General features: G+C 38.2%; 1 protein-coding gene and 1 pseudogene across 2 annotated transcripts in view; one reads left to right on the forward strand and one right to left on the reverse strand.

Annotated features, from left to right (window-relative positions):
- The first annotated feature begins 1,936 nt into the window (after nt 1–1,936).
- LOC306662914 (protein tyrosine phosphatase domain-containing protein 1-like) lies at nt 1,937–3,378 on the forward strand (annotated as a pseudogene). Its single transcript has one exon. The product of its transcript is annotated as a protein tyrosine phosphatase domain-containing protein 1-like (transcript).
- A 4,963-nt stretch (nt 3,379–8,341) lies between these two features.
- LOC306662939 (antigen WC1.1-like) overlaps nt 8,342–19,203 on the reverse strand; it is a 114,062-nt gene continuing 103,200 nt past the window's right edge. The window contains exons 16-21 of the mRNA XM_079143196.1: nt 18,955–18,987; nt 18,427–18,561; nt 17,942–18,037; nt 17,264–17,347; nt 16,092–16,238; nt 8,342–8,594 (exon numbers count right to left, since the gene is read on the reverse strand). Coding sequence (XP_078999322.1) covers nt 8,476–8,594; nt 16,092–16,238; nt 17,264–17,347; nt 17,942–18,037; nt 18,427–18,561; nt 18,955–18,987 — 614 coding nt within the window. The 3' untranslated portion in view covers nt 8,342–8,475. The remainder of the gene's footprint in view (nt 8,595–16,091; nt 16,239–17,263; nt 17,348–17,941; nt 18,038–18,426; nt 18,562–18,954; nt 18,988–19,203) is intronic.

Below are 19,203 nucleotides of genomic sequence, written 5' to 3' on the forward strand. Positions count from 1 at the left end.
CAACATGTATCCCATTTGTTTACAATAAAAAAATGTGTAAATAATTGTGAGACACATACACAAAGATTTGCTATTCATCCACAAAAGGAAGATATTTTCTCACATGTGACAGCCTAGGTGAACCTACAAAACATAATGATAAGTAATACAGGGAAGGGGAGAACTTGAGTTACACTGTTATGAAGTTCTTAGATTTTACCCAAAGTGGTAGAATATTAACTGTGGTAACAGCTCATATAACAATACCTACAGGAACTAATGGAAACTTATGCCAAGAAGTTTAGTTAAAAAGACAGTAGAAAAATCAAAATGAAATATTACACATATTCAATTAACCAGAAGTAGACAGAAAATGATGAAGGGGAAGCCAAAGTTAGTAGAAACTGGATTAATTTGAGATAATAAAGCATCACTTACATTAGACGATAATGCTGCCTCTCAGTACTATTACTGACCCCAGTTAATGAAAATGGGAAACTGTAAAAATTATAGACCTTAAGGTTAAAACCTATTATTCCCACTTCACGTGTGGTGAAAGTGACCTGCTGGGTATTTCAAACCAAATCTTGGAGGTCAAAGACATGCAAGTAAAAAAGCTAAGAAGAGAGATGCCAGTATTTAGACCCTTTCACCTAAAGTCATCCAGGATCCAGGAATGACAAAACCCTTCTAAAGGCTGTGCAAATCTGGTAGGTCATCTGATGCCCTGATCAGGGTGATCATGAGGATCCTACACAACAGGAAGTCAGTCAGTGTACATTTTGCAAAGAGGAGGATTATTGAAGAGGGAAATATCCCTGATGCTTCCAAGGGAAGCCAGGTGTGGTCAGCAAGACCCTGACTCATCCTGGCAGACAGCACAACTAGTAGAGAAAAGGTGAAGGAGCCAAAAGGCTTTTCACAAATTCCCAAAAGGAACATCTGAGGAACCTCAGAGGACTATAGTAATAGATAGGAAGAAGGTCAATTTTTGACCAGTGTGTTCTTAAACACATGTCAGGAAAGTATAACCAAAACACAGCCATAAATGGACATTTCAAAGAAAAGAATATTCTTTAAGAGTATATTCTTTTAATACAACATGAGATGCACACTTGGGTCAGCTCTACCAAAATAAGTAGACAGGCTATAGAGAATGAGGTCTGACGCATGAGTGTCTGATAATAACTATTAAGAGACTCTGCAAAATCATGTTTTCCCTGAATTAATTTTAGTCTGATCATGATTTTTTTTTAAAAAAGAAATTCAAATCCTGAAATGTGTATAGGCAAATAAAAACATTGAACTTTACTTGCTGACCTTTTGGCTATAGCCACTATTAAGACTTCTGGTAACTATATGTCTATTCCCATTGCTCAACCCTTGTCCTTTTAATCTTCTAATAAGGATTCCATCATCCAGATGATAAGAATTACATGTTAAGAGGATGGCAACACTGAAATTCCAGTCAGTTCCCCAACTGAGACCAGGGTTTCTCTGTCAGCTCATGGAGAGGCCACAAAGGAGGAACTCAACACTGCCAAGAAGGAGGTGAGCAAGCTCACAGTGGATCCTTCCTGACAGCTGAAGCTTGAGATGACTGCACACCAACTGGCCCCTTGACTGTACTACTGAGAACCCTGACCTAGACACACCAGATAAAAAAGAACTGGTGAGTACAGAGGGTCATTCCAAGACATGTATAAAACACAGATTTGCAGGTGTGTGGCCCACCAAGGAGGACATTGTCTATGTGCTGGGCTGGACCCCACTGCCCACTCTGCACAATAGGGAGCACAGGGGCTCTGCAAGGCCTGTGAGGTCTGGTGGCTGTGCACTGTCCTAGGTTGCCCTCAGTACAGCCCTGTCCATCTGCCTGAGCCTCTGAGTCCTGGATGACTAGTGAGACTGCAGGCTCAAATTGGCTCCAGATCCTGACGGCAAAGTGCTGACTAGCATGGCCGCAGGAGTCTTGCCTAAAATGAACAACCATATTCCATGTTGGTGAATAATAGTGGTAAGCTGAAAACACAAAAGGAAATTCAGAACGTCCAACACCAAAGTACAAAAAAGTGGGAGAGCATTTATGGTATGTCATCCCTGAACACATGGAGTGCTCCGTGGTGTGTAGTGGTAAAGCATGCAAGAGTGGAAGGTCAGTCTTCAGTAGTGAGCAAGAGCAAGCCATTAAGGGTGTTTGTTCATCTTCGGTCACTGACAGTATCCTGGCCATTGCTCGCCCATTATCTGAACTCCCCAAGAAGTACCACATCATTGAGCAGTTCCTCAGTCATGGTCTAATAACAATACTCAACCTGCAGTGCCATTCTAGCTGTGGGAATGCTCTGGAACAAGAAAGTGGTTTCATGTACCTTCCTGAAGCATTCTTGGAGGTTGGCATTTATTTCTACAATTTTGGATGGAAGGATTATGGTGTATCATCTCTTACCACCATCTTAGATATGGTGAAAGTGATGATATTTGCCTTACAGGAAGGAAAAGCAGCTATTCATTTTCATGTAGGGTTTATCTGGACAAGTGTTTTAATAGCATGTTATTTAGTTTTTGCAACAAGAATGACTTCTAGCCTAGCAATTATATTTGAGTGGGCCAAGTGACCCAATTCCACACGAATCAGAGGGCAACTGCTGTGTGTATGGAAATTTACTGTTTCTGAATCCTCTCTGTAGTATTTTCTCTTGCTGTGATCCCAAAGCACAAGGACATAATTTGCCCAGTACCTAATTCACCAGTGTTATCTGCTTCATGATTATGAGGCATGGCTTCTGAAACATGCCAAAACTTGTCCATCTGGTCTGCAAATTGCTGTTGGACTTGGCTGAAAAGAGGCCAGTGGTGACGAAGGACACGTTGAAAGGAGCTGGACTCTCTGATGAAATCAAAAAGTCCATTTCTGAGGTGGTCACAGTGCAGCTGGGTAAAGAGTTATTGAGGCACAACAGTGATGCCTCAGACCCATTTCACCCTACTGCAGTGGTGGCAGAGTTTTAGAATCAGGATGTGATTTTTTTTCAGTGAGCAAGTGTTTGACCCCCTTTGGAAGAGGCATAATGTCAAGTGACTTATCTGAAGAGGCGATTCAGCTACGATGACTCAGATTTAAAGAGGGTCGAAGATATCCTGGATCTTGGAGAGACTCCATGGACTGAGTCTGCCCAGAACCTGCTGGGTCACAACCTCCAGCAGTAGATACCTATGAGACATGCTTACATCTCACCATCTCCAGGTCTACAGTGGCAGAAGGAGGCATTTATTCACACACATTTTCTTTCTGGAGTCACTCTAAGTGTGGTTTGGAAAGACCCAAGGATAATGAATCACCACTTTTCTGTAGGAGAGACATTCTAAAGGAAGTACAATGAAGTAGAACATTCTCTGTGGATATTTCTGGTTCATGCAATACTGGGGAATCAGTTATACTCAACTTTGCAGATGTGCATAAGTATCTAAACTCTTCTCATCAGTAAGTGGCCAAATGAAACACACAGTAGTTGGGGCCCAGGCTCTGTGGAGGAGGAGGGCAGGATTTGCTGCAGCCCTCCAGACTTTGGCTTCAGTCCCAAGACACAGTTCTTGGGTAGATGTGAAACGCAGAACAGCAGAGGTCTATCTGAAGCAGTGCCACGTGCTGACTTGCCATCTGAATTGACTGTTGAAGCAAAGAGAATATTGGTAACCAAGGCCTGTCAACTTTAAATCAGTTTGTAGAAAAGGAGGAAGTGAAAAGGAAGGTAGAAATGTGGCAGAAAGAACTAAATTCCTGAGATGGAGGTTGGGAAAGAATATGTGGTGAGAGAGATCTTTTCATCCTGTGTGGTTTGGTGTGGTCTTGGTTGGACAACTAATGGGCCTACAATCACCAAAGAGGATGTGGACACATTGGTTGACAGACAAGTGGGTGCCACTGAAGTCCTGTTCTTATTAGAGAAGGGATAGCACCAGACTATCCTTTCATTGTGGCATTGCTTAGTGAATCTGCAGACAATGCCCACAGAGGTGGAGGAAGCGTGCCTTGCCCACACCAGGAAGACTTTCACTAAGATTAATTTTAATTCTGAAAATGAACCAGTAGTTTACAACACCCTGAAGAAAATATTTAAGCAGATTTTGGGGGAAAGAAAAAAAAAAAGAAAAATGGCAAAACAAAGACCTAAACCAGGCCTCTTGTGAAGCTGAGTTTCTCCGCATGATGAATATTTCAGACTTAAATATCAGGATAACATTTCTGTCCATAAGTGAATAAGCTGAAGTTTGTGGAGCTACTTTTTCTCAAAGCACTTTATTTTGAAAGTTATTGGCTTGTAATGAGACTGATCATTCTTGTTTGGAGGAATTATGTATTTTAAAATATCCTTGAGTTACATGTCTTCAAAAATTGCCATAGATTTGGTGGCACTTTCTTTTATTTATCCAAATGAATTAATATTTTTGTATTAACATTTTAATTATATGTGTTTACATTAATTCTTTTTGATATTTTCAAGAAAAGTAATTCTTTCCAAAACAATTATTTTCCTGATAGAACTTTCCCTGGGAATTTTACCAAACAGATAATTTAGGAGTAAAACCTTACTATGCATATGGACACAAGACCTAAGAAAGTCACCAAGTGTCTTAAACTGTTTTATATTTGTTACTAAGAGGGGTGAGAGGGGTGGGGGGAAGGGAAAAAATAACAGAATGAATCAAACAACATTACTCTATGTAAATTTATGATTACACAAATGGTATGCCTTTACGCCATGTACAAACAGAGAAACAACATGTATCCCATTTGTTTACAATAAAATAAAAAAATAAAAAAAGAAGGCTATTGATACATTTTAAAGGACTTTTTAAAATGTTTGAAATTTCTTCGCTTTTCTTTTTATAAATGTGACAAAGAGTTTCAGAGTGCATTATTTTTCAGAATGATTTAGTTTTACTTTAGTGGATGGACTGTGAAGTGACCAAGATTTTTACTTGTAGAAAGCAGGCTTGCCCTTTGCAGGCTTCCAGATGACTTTTCTAGCATTGACTCTCACAAGAGGCAAGAGTAATTCTTAACACACCAGGCCTTATCCCCTCTGCTGAGTTGCTGCTGAGCTAAATCACATCTTATAGAGGAAGTGGGATCAGAAGTGGGTAGTGTGGGAAGTTGCTAAGGAGGAGCACCTGCCTTAGTCCTTCCAGAGACCTCACAGATACTACAGTCATGCAGGGGCTGCGCTCTCTGCCAACCCTGCTCTTTTCAGGTGCCACAGCCACTCTGCAAAGCCAACTCAGTCAGAATCAGTCAGGCCTGGGCCAGCCTGCTTGTGCTAACACCCCATCCACACAGATGATGACCTGGAATGGGCCCCACACTCCCAAATCTGCAGTTCCACTGACCACCTGTTTCAGGCCTCTGTCTTTGGCTGACTTTTTGCCAATTGTAATTAGAGAATTACAGATTTTAGATTGAATTGGACCCCAGGTTGCATTCACCCTAACTGGCATCAGATAAGAAAGGGTGACTACCTAAACTCTTTTCTTGTAGGTCAAACTATGAATCAGCAATTGAAAGCATAACTTTTATTTAAATTAAATTAATATGTATGAGTAGCAAAGGGCAAGTCACAGAAAGGATACCAGCTTCTTTAATAAAAGTGATATTAATCAGACCAATTTCAAACTAAGAAGGTACTACTTAGTTTTCAAGATGGAATTTCAGGAAAAGCAAAACTAACAAAACAAATGAAATTTCTGCAACTCCTTCATATCTGAATTGTGGGTCTAACACCTCAGAAAATATTTGAGTCATTATCAGTCTGACTAATCTAATAGCAAAGGATAACTACAGGGTTTTTCCACATTGTTTAAAGTTTCTTAGGAAATCAAATCCAACGGCCATTGACAAATTGGCTAGCCCACTCCTGAAATGCCTCATTTTTTGAGTGCCTACCCATAGGAAAGAAGGAGAGGAAACAATAGCATTGTATCTAAAGATACATTATAAAGAATTTTACAAAAAAAAATTGCTTATCCTGTCTTCCATCAACCTCAAGTGGACAGGTGACACCACAGCTCTTTTTATCAGTTCTTTCTCTCTCTTTTTTTCTTTGACCAAAAACCCCAAGCATTTCATTGTATGTCTGAAATACTTGTACCAAATTATAGAATAATCATGTTTTAACAATATCACTGCACATCTGAAAATCCAGGCACATTAGCTTGAAAGGAGATATGATCAGGCTATATATAAGTGTTGTTCTTATTTGAATAAAAGTGAAAAGATAAACCCCAAAACAAAACAAAGTACAGATTTGCAGACAAGTCTGATGTGTTTAGAGAATAGTTTGTTATTGCAGACAGTTACTATGGCTCTTTCCTAAAATGACTGTAGATGTATATCTAATGAGGTCCACAATGAAGGTAGGTCTCCAAATGTGGAGACTTCATAGTCTAAATTAAGGTCTTGGAACTTTCTAATATAGCTAAATATATTCCAATTCTGAATTACAGACGTGCATGGGAAGTAGTTGAAAAAATTACTGCACATATGGTTCATGAATTTTAGAATTTTAAAAATAATTATATATATATATAGTTGGTAGGAAAATGCATTTTATTTTTAAATAAAATATTTAATTATAAAAGTAAAGAAAGCCAGACTTGGGAAGTCAAAGGTCAAATGCTTTCTCTGGTATGGTGAATCTAGAGACAAATAAGAAAATTTTAAATGGAGGGAATCCATGAAAATAGAAGAGAGTTCAATGGAGTATAGGAAGAGAATTGGGGGTGGGGGAGGCACATGAAAAGTAAGGAACTGTGTAGGGGTGCCAGACTAGCTCGCGCACAGGTAATGGCCACGAAGTCAAGACCCCAGACACCGGGAGTTGGGTGGATGCAGGCTTGTGGCAAGCAGCCTGCAAACTCATTTATTGCAGGAACAGGTATACATTTTATAAGTTTCTTGCCCAAACACAATGTGCCATGGGGGATCAGACCACCACGTTCCTATACAGGTTCCCTTGGTAACACTAGGTCAACTTGGGGCAGTTGTTTACATTCCTAGGTGGTCAGAGAGGAATGCCTCTCTCTGCAAGTTTACACACTTGAGACATTAACTGCTGCGAGCAAAGAACTAGGATTTCTCCCAAAAGAACTGCAGGATGAAATTGATCAAATTATGCTATGTACACATATGAATATACCAGAGTGAATTCAACCTTTATATGTACCTGTAAAGTAACAAACAAAAAGCAATAAAATATAAGGGAGAACAGTAAAGTACTGGCAGGGGAGCAGGAGAGGGGAGGAGAGGAGGGAAAGTAGAAGTACTAGGGATGGCAATAGAGCAAATTATATTAAATGCAAGTATGAATATGTCAAATGAATCACACTATTATGTATAACTATAATGCATTAGTAAAAGCAGAAGTGGCAGCGTGCTTGCCTAGCATGTGTGAGGTACTGGATTTGATCCTTATCACCATATAAAAAAATAAGTAAAATAAAGGCATGCTGTCCATCTACAACTACAAAAACATCAAACAAAATAAAAAGATGAAAAAACTCATAAAGGAAAAGGAAGGAATCACAAAAAAGAGTAAAGAAAACTTGGTTTAAAATTATTCAGGGAGAATGCAGATATGAAAACATTCATTTGTTTGCATGTAAATAGCCAAATTTGAGAAACTGTGCCACGGATAATAAGAATCGGTAGCATAGAAAATTGCAGTGTTTGTCTTGCCTACTTAGTCCTTTTCAACTCAAATACACATGTGAGGATGGCCTAGGATGGGAGGTATTCACAGTAAATACAGCCACTAAGAAAACTTTTGCAATCCTAGAGGTTAGAATTATTGGGTGTTTAAACAAAGAGAGTCAAAGAAAGGAGTAGAGAACAACAAAAAATGATAGAAAACAGTAGATTTAATGAGTAATAGTACAATTTTATGGAGAAATATGAGATTTAGACTGTGAAATAACAAGAAAGGAGAAGAAGCCACTGGAGTAAAAGACTAATAGGGAGTAGTAAAATTTAGTTATGATATTCCTTTAAAAATCAGGCAATATTAGAAGAAATATAACCATTTACCATCCATATGATCCACCCCAATCACTAAATCTGGGTTTGAGTCAAGCTTGTGTGGGAAATTTTTGAATATGAAGATAGGGGTTTCTAAGTTAATTTTTGTCAGACTAAGATCTTACTTCAGGACTGCATTTCAGTTCTATGCTGTTCAAGAGAAGAAATAGCACTGTTCAACTACAAGAAGCAAGTGAGCAGTGTGTGGGAGATCCATTCAGTTTGAGCACTGACTTTTCAGAGGTTGCTGGGGGTGAATGAGAACAGCATTGGTATTTGAGGCTCAGAGTATTTATTGTGAATAAGGGATACAAGTAGAAACTTTGCAGTAATGAAGACAGAACTCTTTTTCATCAGAAAAAAGATATCATAAAGAGTTGTCTGCAGACTTTGTTGCTCAAAAGAAAAGAAAAGAAGAAGCACTACATGGGGATAGGCTCAATATCATCATAGTCAGGTTCTTCTTGTCTCAGGACCAATGAGGACGCTATCTCTTCCATGTTAGAACTGTCAGGTTCTCTGGGAGACTGAAGAGAGATGCCTGAAAGAGTAAGAGAATTCTGGTTTCAGTGGTGACACAAATGACACTCTACTAGTACTTTCTACAAGAATGAAAAGACTAGTAGAGTGGCTCCAAAGTATCTATGGGGAAACAGAACTTTTCTGGAAGGATTAGTATCACATTGATTCTGTCCTGTGCAATTGTCTTGATTTCCACAATGAGAAGGAGTGTGGGTCAATAATGGTAAGGTGTGGGAAAGAGATGTGAGTGCTCTCTTCAACACCAGGCTGGTCTGATTTCTTAAGCACTCTGGGCAGAAGATGACCTCTTTCAATTCCTTAGTACTTCAATAACAGACCACACTTGACCTCACAGCATTCATGACAACAATATGGGTCGTTTGGCAGTTGCCAAAGTGGGGGAAGCTCAACTAAATTCCACAGTTTCCTTTTGCCCATGCACAAGTGGAAAGCCCATTCCTAAAATATGACACCATAGGTTATTTGAAAAAGTAAGAGAAAATATTTCTTCTAGCATGGAAATTTCAATATCTCTAATTAAGACTATTGTACATTATGCATTAAAGAGGGAAATGTCAATGAAATGCATTGGTTACATGCTTCCTTCAAAATAAATTTTTACGGATGCAGGTTGTTTTACCATATGCAAATTAATAAATGTAATCTACCACATAAATAGAATTAAGAATAAAAGTTACATATTCATAATACTAGTTGCAGAAAAATTTCATCAACAAAATTTGGCATCCATACATGGTAAAATCTCTGAAGACTCTAGGCATAGAAGGAAATTATCTCAATCTTATGAAGGCTATCCATGACAAACCCAAGGTCACCTCATAATGAATGGTGAGAAAATAAAAGCATTTCCTCTAAAATCTAAAGCAGGGCAAGGATTCATACCCTCACCTCTCCTATTCTACATAGTTCTTGTAATTTTAGCCAAATCAGTTAGACAAGAGAAGGAAATTAAAGGGATACAAAGAGAAGAAGTCAAATTATCTCCACTTGTGGATACTTTGATTCTATATATATAGAATCTTCACCAGAAGACTTTTAGGGCTGATAAACAAATACAGCAAAGTAGCAGGATATAGTATTAAGATACAAAAATGAATAGTTTTGCTATATACCAATAATAAACCCTACCAAAAAATCAAGAAAAATATTCCATTGAAAATAGACTAAAACAAAACAAAAACAAAAACATGGAAATAAACTTTAACTAAGAAGGTGAAAGACCTCTAAAATGAAACTATAGTCACTGAAGAAAAAATTTAAAGCCTGTAGAAGATGGAAAGGCTTCCCTTTTTCTTCAATAAGCAGATTTAATATTGTTAAAGTGGTTACACAACCAAAAGTAGTCCCAATCAAAATATCAATGTCTTTCTTCATAGAACTAGGAAAATCAGTCCTAAAATTCATATGGAATAATAAAAGATCCAGAATAGCCAAAGCAAGAAGCAAGAAGAACAAGGCCGGAACCATCACAATTCCATGCACAAATTATGCAGCAGAGCTCTACTAACAAAAATAGAATGGTATTTTTATAAAAACAAACATGAAAGTCAATAAAATAGAAGACATAGAGGTAAACCCATGCAGATATAATCATATGATTCTTGACAAAATCACTAAAACACACATTGGAGAAAAGATGGGTGTTATGGTTTGGGTGTGAAGTGTCCCCCAAAGGCTCATGTGTGAGACAATGCAAGAAGGTTTAGAGGAGAAGTAATTGGTATTGTAAGAACCTTAACACAATCATTGACTTAATCCCCTGATTGGGAACAACTGAGTGGTACCTTAAGGCTGATAAGGTATGGCTGGAGGAGGTAGGGTCCTGGAGGCGTGGACTTGGGGTATATATTTTCTATATGGTGAGAGGAGTGTCCCTCTGCTTTCCTGATCACCATGTGAGCTGTTTTCCTCTGCCACACTCTTCCACCATGATGTTCAGTCACACCTTGAGCACCAACGTTTGGAGCCTGCTATCCATGAATGGAGACCTCTGAAACCATGAGCTCCTAAATAATCCTTTTCTCCTCTATGATTGTGCTGGTAAAGTCTTTTAGTCACAGCAGTGAAAAATTTGACTAAAACAATGTACTTTTTAACAAACAACACCGAGAAAACAGGATAGCCACATGTAGAAGAATGAAAGTAGATCCCTATGTCTCACCGTGCACAAAAAGGAACTAAAATGGATCAGAGGCCTACTAATTGGACAAGAAATTTTACAATTGCTATAAGAAACCATAGGGCCAACTCTCCAATATACAGGCATGAACAGTTTTACCTTAATAAAACTCACAAAGTTCAAAAAATAAAACCAAGAATAAATTGGGACAGCTTCAAATTTAAACACTTCAAACAGGAAATCAAACAAGAAAATGAAAAGAAATCCTGAAGAATGAGAGAAACTGTTGCCACGTACTCTTCTGAGAGAGGATTCATATCCAAAATATATAAAGAACTCAAAAAACTAACATCAAAATAACTAAAATACCCCAGACAATCAAAGGGCAAGGGAACTACGCAGATATTTCTCAGAAGAAGAAATGAAAATGGCCAACAAATATATGAAAAATAGTTCATCATCGTTAAGAATAAGGGAAATGAAATAAAAACTACATTGAGGTTTCATCTCACCCTAGTTAGAATGACAAGATTCAAGATAAAATAAGAATCGATGCATTTTTAAAGGTTATTGTGACTGACATAGTTTTTCTGATTTTTTTTCCTCAGTTAATTCATTTTTGGAGTATAGAAAAGCTATTGATTTTGTATCCTACTTTACTGAATTTGCTTATCAGTTTTATAATTCTTCTGGTGGAGATGTTTGAGTATACTACATACAGGATTCTTTCATCAGCAAACATAATTTGACTTCTTTTCATATTTGTATCTCTGTAATTTCTTCTCTTATCTGATTGTTCTGACTATAATTTCAATAACTATATTGAATAGGATTGGTGAGTGTGTATATCCTTTTCTTGCTTCTGATTTCAGAGGAAATGTTTTCAGTCTTTTTTCATTCAATAGGAAGTTGACTTTGGATTTGTCACACATAGCCTTTATAATGTTGAGGTAAGTTCTTTCTATCCCTAATTTCTTCTTCAGCAGTTTTGACATGAATGGGTGCTCAAATATGTCAAAGTTTTTTTTTCTGCATCTATTGAAATGATCATGTGATTCGTATCCTTGGGTGTATATTTTTGGTGAATTAAACTTATTGATTTGCATGTGTTGAAGTAACTGTGCCTACCATTTGCATGAAAATCACTTGATCATGCTGTACTATATTGTTAATGTGTTTTTGAATGTGCTTCAATAATATTTTACTAAGGATTTTTGTGTCTATGTTATTCAGTGATATTGTTCTGCAGTTTTCCTTCCTTGATGTGTCTTTGTCTTGTTTTGGTAAAAGAGTAATACTGGCATTATAGAATAAATTTGGAAGTGTTTCTTCCTATTCTATTTCATGGAATAATTGGGTATCCTTTCTTTTTTAAAGATCTGGTAGGACTTCTCTTTGTTGAAAAGTTTCTAAATGCTGTTTCAGTATCATTGCTTGATATTGGTCTCTTTTGTTTTTCTACATTTTCTTGGTTTAATTTCTATTTAGAAATTGTTTAATATCTTCTAGATTTTATAGTTTCAGTACAAGTTTTCAAAATAGTTCCTAATAAGCCTCTGGGCTTCTGAAATATTTGTGATGATAGTCCCCCCCCCCCCTTTATTTTTCATCTCTCATTTTGTTGATTTGGGTCTTCTCCCTCTTTCAGTTAGTTTGGCTAAGGAGAGAGCTGTAGTAATAAAAACAGCATGGTACTGGCATCAAAGTATAAATGAAGATCAATGCAATAGAATAGAAAACATGAAACAAGTCCAAATAGATATTGTTATCTGATACTTGACAAAGAAACCAAACATATATTGAGGAAAAGAGTCTTTCTCTTTCTTTCTTTCTTTCTTTCTTTCTTTCTTTCTTTCTTTCTTTCTTTCTTTCTTTCTTTCTTTCTTTCTTTCTTTCTTTCTTTCTTTCTTTCCTCCTCCTCCTCCTCCTCCTCCTCCTCCTTCTTCTTCTTCTTCTTCTTCTTCTTCTTTTCTCTCTCTCTCTCTCTCTCTCTCTCTCTCTCTCTCTCTTTCTCTCTCTCTCTCTCTACTTTCTTTTAAAATAAATGGTGCTTGGAGAACTGGTTATCTGTTTTGTAGAATAATGAAACTAGTTCCCTATCTCTCAACCTGCACAAAGGTCAACTAAAATGAATCAGAAACTTTGCCCTTGATAGAAGAAAGTTGGCTTAATATTCCAATGTACTGATACACACATCTTATCCAGATCACTAAGGCTCAAGAAATAAAACCAAGAATCAACAAGTGGGATGATATCAAATTAAAATACTTCTGCACAGCAAAAGAAACAAGAGAATGAATAGAGAGCCTATAAAATGGGACAAAATCTTTGTCAGCTGTTCTTTTGACAGCAGATTAATGTCCATAATATATAAAGAACTCAAGAAAGTTAACACCTAAAAAACAATTAACCTAATTAATAAACACATTGTAGAGATAAACAGATATTTCTCAAAGGAAGTAGTGCAAATGACCAAGAAATATATGAAAAGGTTCTTAATATTTGTAGCAGTCAATGGAATGCAAATCAAAACTATGTTTTTATCTTATCTGGCCCCTGCTAGAATGGCAATCATCAAGAATATAAATAACAATAAATGCTGGTGAGGATGTGGAGAAGAGTATGTTTATTCATGTTTGGTGGGACTGCAAATTAGTACAACCACTTTCAAAACAGTATGAAGATTCCTCAAAAGACTAGAACTGAAACCACTTGATGACTATCTTACTCCTTGGTTTTATCAAAAGAACTAAAATAAGCACGGTGGAATGATAAACGTATATCAATGTTTATGGAAGCACAATTTATAATAGGCAAGTTATGGAAACAACCTGGGTGCCTGTCAGCAGATGAATGGATATTGATAATGTGGCAAATATACACAATGGAGTTTTACCTCAGTCATAAAGAAATAGTAAATTATGGAATTTGCACATAGATGGATGGAACTGGAGACATTGTGCTAAGTGAAATATACCAAACTCAGAAAGTCAAAGGTTGATTTTTTTTTTTTTTTTTTGCTTATATGAAGAAGTTGGAATAAAATAAATCATGAGGGGGGAGAAAAGGGGAGGAACTCTGGAATGAAATTGACACATGAAAGTAAATAAGAGATCAGTGTGATAGAGAAAGGGTGTTGATGTAGAGGGAGTAAAGATGAGAAAAAGGAGGAACGGTGGAATGACATTGACCAAATTATGTTATGTATATACATCAGTATTATATATACCACTGGTTTATAAAAACTATAAATAAACAGAAAGGACATAAGTAGAGAAAGGGGAGCAGAAGAAGGGAGAGGGGAAGAAAAGTGGAAAATGGGAGATTGAAATGGAGAACATTTTATTTCATGCATGTATAAAAAGGTCAAAGTGAACCCTACTATTATTATGCATAACTACAAAGCACTGATAAAAACTTTTAAAAATAAATAAATGTTGGTGAAGATGTGGGGAGAAAGAAACTTTCATACATTCTTAGTGAGACGGTAATTAGTACAACCACATTGGAAAGTTTGATGATTCCATCGAAGACTAGGAATGGAGCTACCATAAGACCCTGCTATTCCACTTGTTGATATTTATCAAAAGAGCTGAAATCAGGATATTACAGTGATACAGGTATATCAATGTTTCTAACCACTGAGTTCATTGTGACCAAGTTATGGAACCAGCCTATTTATTGATCAAGAAATTCATGGATAAAAATTGTGATATATATATATATATGCATATATGTATATGTATTATATAATGTATGTATATATATTATATAATATATTAAATACATATATATAATGTAATTCTATTTAGTTATAAAGAAAAATTAACATATAATTTGCTGGCAAATGCATGGAACTGGAGAAAATCATGCTAAGTGAAATAAGCCAGGAGGTTAAGGATTGAAGGTTTTCTCTCATATGCAGAAGCTAGAGGAAAATAAGGAATAAAAAAAATCTGGGGAGATCTCATGAAAATAGATAAATAGACCTCATGAAATAACAGTGAATTAGAAGATGGTTGAGGGGGAGATGTGAAGGAGAGACATCGGGAAGAACTCTGCAATGAAATTGATCATATTATGATCTCTGTGTGCTTGAATACATCACAATGAATTCTACTTTTATGTATGACTATAATGCTCTAACTAAAAAAAACAATAAATAAACAGAAAAGCAGACCTGTTTATTAGAGGAAGTGGATCAGGGAAAGGAGGAGAGAGGGAAAGGGGTAGTACTGGATATTTAAATGGGCCAAATTATGTTATATGTATTTATGAATATGTCAAAATTAATGTCACTATTATGAATAATGATAAAGCACTAATACAAACATAAAAATCTTTCCAAATTACTTCTCACAAATTGAAAGACCACCATACTTGTTGTCCAAACATAGGTCTTGTTTCGTTGTATGAAAATTGGAACAAAGCCACAAAGTTTCTGCAGCTCCTACAGACATATCTCCATTCCATGGGCAGTGTGTACAGACAAGAACACAATGTGCATCTCCTTTCAGAAGAAATGGAACAGTTTCAATAAATAGGAACAGGGAAGAGATGAAATCCTCTTGGTTTACAAGGCTACCTGAAATTCTTGCAGTTAAGGAAAACTGATCATTAATATGTCCAAATCCATCTTTACCATCACATTAAATGTTGCCGCCCGTGGATATTTGTTACCGCCTGCAGCAACAATTGCACAGGTATTTATCAGAGGAGAACTGGAAACTAAGCTACTTCTATTTCTAAGCTGCTTCCTTCCTTGCTTGTTTGTTTATTGAGGAAATGAGGCTTACTTGCTTTGAGAGGAAATAGAGAAAGACAGGCTTGCTACGCTTTCTTAAAGGTCTGCAGCTTCTTAGAGGTGCGTCCTGCATCCTGTGAACTAAAGATGCTGTCTACCTAAGGTGCTTTAGTGATGCGTCTGTGTAAGGCGATCTGCCTATCTGTAATCTGCAACCTAAAGGTGTGTTCTCAGTTCTTCGCTCTGCGATCTGCCTTCCACTGCTGCCTGCTCTTTCTCTCTGCTAGCTGCTGCTATCTGCTTGCTGCTTTTTCTTCTTCCTTTCTGCTAGTGGCTTCTCTCTGCTTCTTCCTGCTAGCTGCTGCTTTTTTCCTTCTACCTACTGCCCGCTTATACTCTGTCCAGCAGGCGGAGGACAGGGCCATGCCAGTTGAGATCAGGTGAGGAGCCAGCTGCCCAATCACAAGTAGGCGTGAGCAGGAGCACTCGGGAACACCTGTGCATGCATACCGACGATGTGATCAAAACAACTTCTTGCTGGCCGCCAGGCACCATTCCGGCACAGCCGACATGGCCCAGCCCCCAACAACATAATGCAAGAACACTGGAGAGATGGATGGCTATCCACTCACCTGTCTGAGAATATCTGGCACCACCTCCCTCTTCTGGGAAAAAATTCTTCTCCTTCAATACAGGTGAAGAAGGAATTGCAGAAAAAGGTGACTCTTCAACATCATCATAACCATTACTTGTGGTATCTGTATGCTGCCTTCGAGGTTCTGAAAACAGGGAATAAGGTGGAAGAGGAAGATATTGGTTAGTCTAGGTGATGTCTTCAGTCTCCTCTAATGCAGAGATTCTAATATTTTAAATATAGGCACCATATTTTAAGGTTGTCCCGAAGGCATATATTTGATCAACATATTCTTAGAAACCATGTAAATCATCTAAATATTTCAATATACTAAGGTCAATAATATTTTACTAACATACCATGCCACAAAACATAAATAAAAGTTATGCCATGAGTTTGAGGCACTCTTTTTGTGCATGAGGTAGAGGGTTGAAAAAATATGTATTTATCAGTGGCTGAGGGAGATTTTATCAGGATTAAGAGAACACAGGCTGTTCATGTGCCCTCTGAGCTATGGAGACACAGTGCTGTCCAGGAGAGAATTCTGACTTTCTCTCTCCCACAGACAGGCTATTCTATCAATTCCACCCCAACAGGCATTCAACCTCCTCTAGCGCTCTGCTGTCCTTAAGATTCTGTCTTCACAGAGCACTCCTGGACATGCAGTATCCCAGCAACTATCCACCATTGCCACTTGGGGAAGGTCCAGGATGTCCTCCTTTCTTAGGTTCTTTGTAGAGAAGAGCTCCTGGTGATGGAGAAGTACAGGCATCACACTCTCCATGTCTTCCGGAATTATGAAAGTCATTTGTTTTTGTCTTAGTATTCACATAAACCACAAAATGGTTTCTATATCCCACTATTTCAGGGTTGAAACCATAATTCCAAATGTTTTCTTTTACCATGGAATTTTTGAGAAAAACAATTTCAAATGTTATTTTTATAGTTATGACCTTGGGTTTCATTACTATATAGTACTAATGTGAAGTATGTACGTGGACTTATGGAAGTAGCTGGAAACCAACAAATTAGAACCTAATCTTTCCGATTCTGAGATGACAGAGTGGTGGAGAGGAAAAAAATAGTTGTGAACTAGACAGAAGAGACCCTTCCCAGATGATAACCTCCTCCTCACCCCCCACCATCCAAGGGATCACCTGTGTCTAGTACCTGGGGCAGATTCAGGGTCTCCATTCTCCTCACTGTCCCCTGTATAATAGGGTAGCTTGGTTGCTGAGCCATCAGATGGGGTTCCTAATAGGGAGACAAACATCATAGACAAACACAGTTGGAGGTCCAATGTCATGGTTTAGACGAAAATTTGAAGCTTCATACTTCTAGAGAAAGGAATTGGGGCTCCTGCCTTTGGAGGATGCTGACAATTGTTACAGTGGTCCAGGAATGTTCCCAAAGGATAATGTTGTAAGTGGTTGGTCCTCAGGTTGGTGGAATTGGAAAATGTGGAACCATTAATGAGTGGGGACTAGTGGGAGGTATTAAGTTGTTGGGAGCATTCTCTTGAAAAGATTAGAGGATGCCAATCTCTTCCTCTTTCTATTGTTTTCCTGGTCACTGTGAGGCCAGAATCTGTGCTCTACCACATGCTCCCAGCGTGATGTGCTGCCTTTTCACAGGCCCCAAACAACAGGGTCAGGTTACCATGGAGTAAGACATCTGAAAACGTCAGTCAAAATAAACATTTTCATCTTATAATTTGATTATTTCAGGCAATTTATTTCAGTAATGGAAAGCTACCTAATGTGGTTGTGTTAGTATGTGAGCTCTGGTTACTGAAGATTCCCACACTGATGGTGAATTGATGAAAAGAAAGGAAGGTATGGAACACACCTGGGCTGTTCAGCAGGTTTTCCTTCTCTGGATTTACAGGGAAATCTATCTCCTGGTACAGGACCTCTTCAACAGCACCTTCAAAAGTGGATAATGCTGGGGAAAGCAGACATTGCTCTTAGAAATATTTCCTTCACCAAAATACAAAACTTTCCCCAATGCACACTCAGAGAAATCTCTCTGGGCTTCCAGAGTCCCTTCCTTAAGCTTTGTGATTCATTGAGATAGAACTAGATTTCCTGACCACCACTGGATCCTATAACCTGTCTCCATAGCACTGTCCACATGGGAAACTGTCATATTTCAGGGCTCCATTTTTAACCCAGAGTCATTTTACGTCTTTTAAATCTTGAAGTTCATGGTAGAGAAGACTGTTTTCTTTGTAATGAGAATAAGACTAAAACATGTACTTAAAAACAGTAACACACAATTGATAGAACATTCTCCCTCTGTACTTTCCAGGTCACAGCATTTCTAAGCCCCACCTTGGTGCTCTGATCTCCTTTTGAGCAGCTGAGTTCCCAGGATGATGAGGACCAGAAAGAGAAGAGCTCCCAGGATCATGCAAAGGATCCCAGGTAAGGAGAAGACACCAGGGACAACTGAGGCTGAACTGGTACCTGGAGAAGAAAAGGGGCCATGAGTCCTTAGAGAAGACCATAAGCTCAGAGGAACCCAATTATCCTGATCACCTGTTAAGTCATCAGGACCATGAAGTCCCTACCTCAGACATCATAGATCTGCCTGAATCTGAAGATATCCCCACCCTAGATCCTGTTCTGGGCTGTGGCAACTATCTCCTGAGTCGTTTTAAGGGATTTCCAAAAAGTGAATGCTGGTGAGGCTTTGGAGCTCTCTGACTGCTAACACTTAGGATAAGCGATGGCTTCTTCTAACACCTAATCATAAGGCCTACTGTCATAAGACTGGAAATGTGTAGACTCCATAGTATGAAACACTGAAAATCTGCTTATCTCCTCTATTACCTGGTTCAGAGCAAAAGAAGAACTTACTTCTAGGGGTGGGGGGAATTGCTGTCATTTTACCTGGGAAAAGAGAAGGAAAATGGAATCATTGCACTGTGTTGCTCTGGGAATGTCCCTGGGTCCCACCCACCACCACTGGCACATGGTTCTCCCCCAGATGCCAGGAGATCAGGCACAGCCTTCCAGAGGCAGAGTGCAGGGCAGCAGGCAGCCTGGGAAGCCCTTTGGATGCAAACACACTCCTTCGACCCTGGCCCACTCTCCTGGTCCTGCTAC

This window comes from Sciurus vulgaris (genome assembly GCF_902686455.1).
Source record: "Sciurus vulgaris genome assembly, chromosome: 5".
NCBI classification, from domain to species: Eukaryota; Metazoa; Chordata; class Mammalia; order Rodentia; family Sciuridae; genus Sciurus; species Sciurus vulgaris.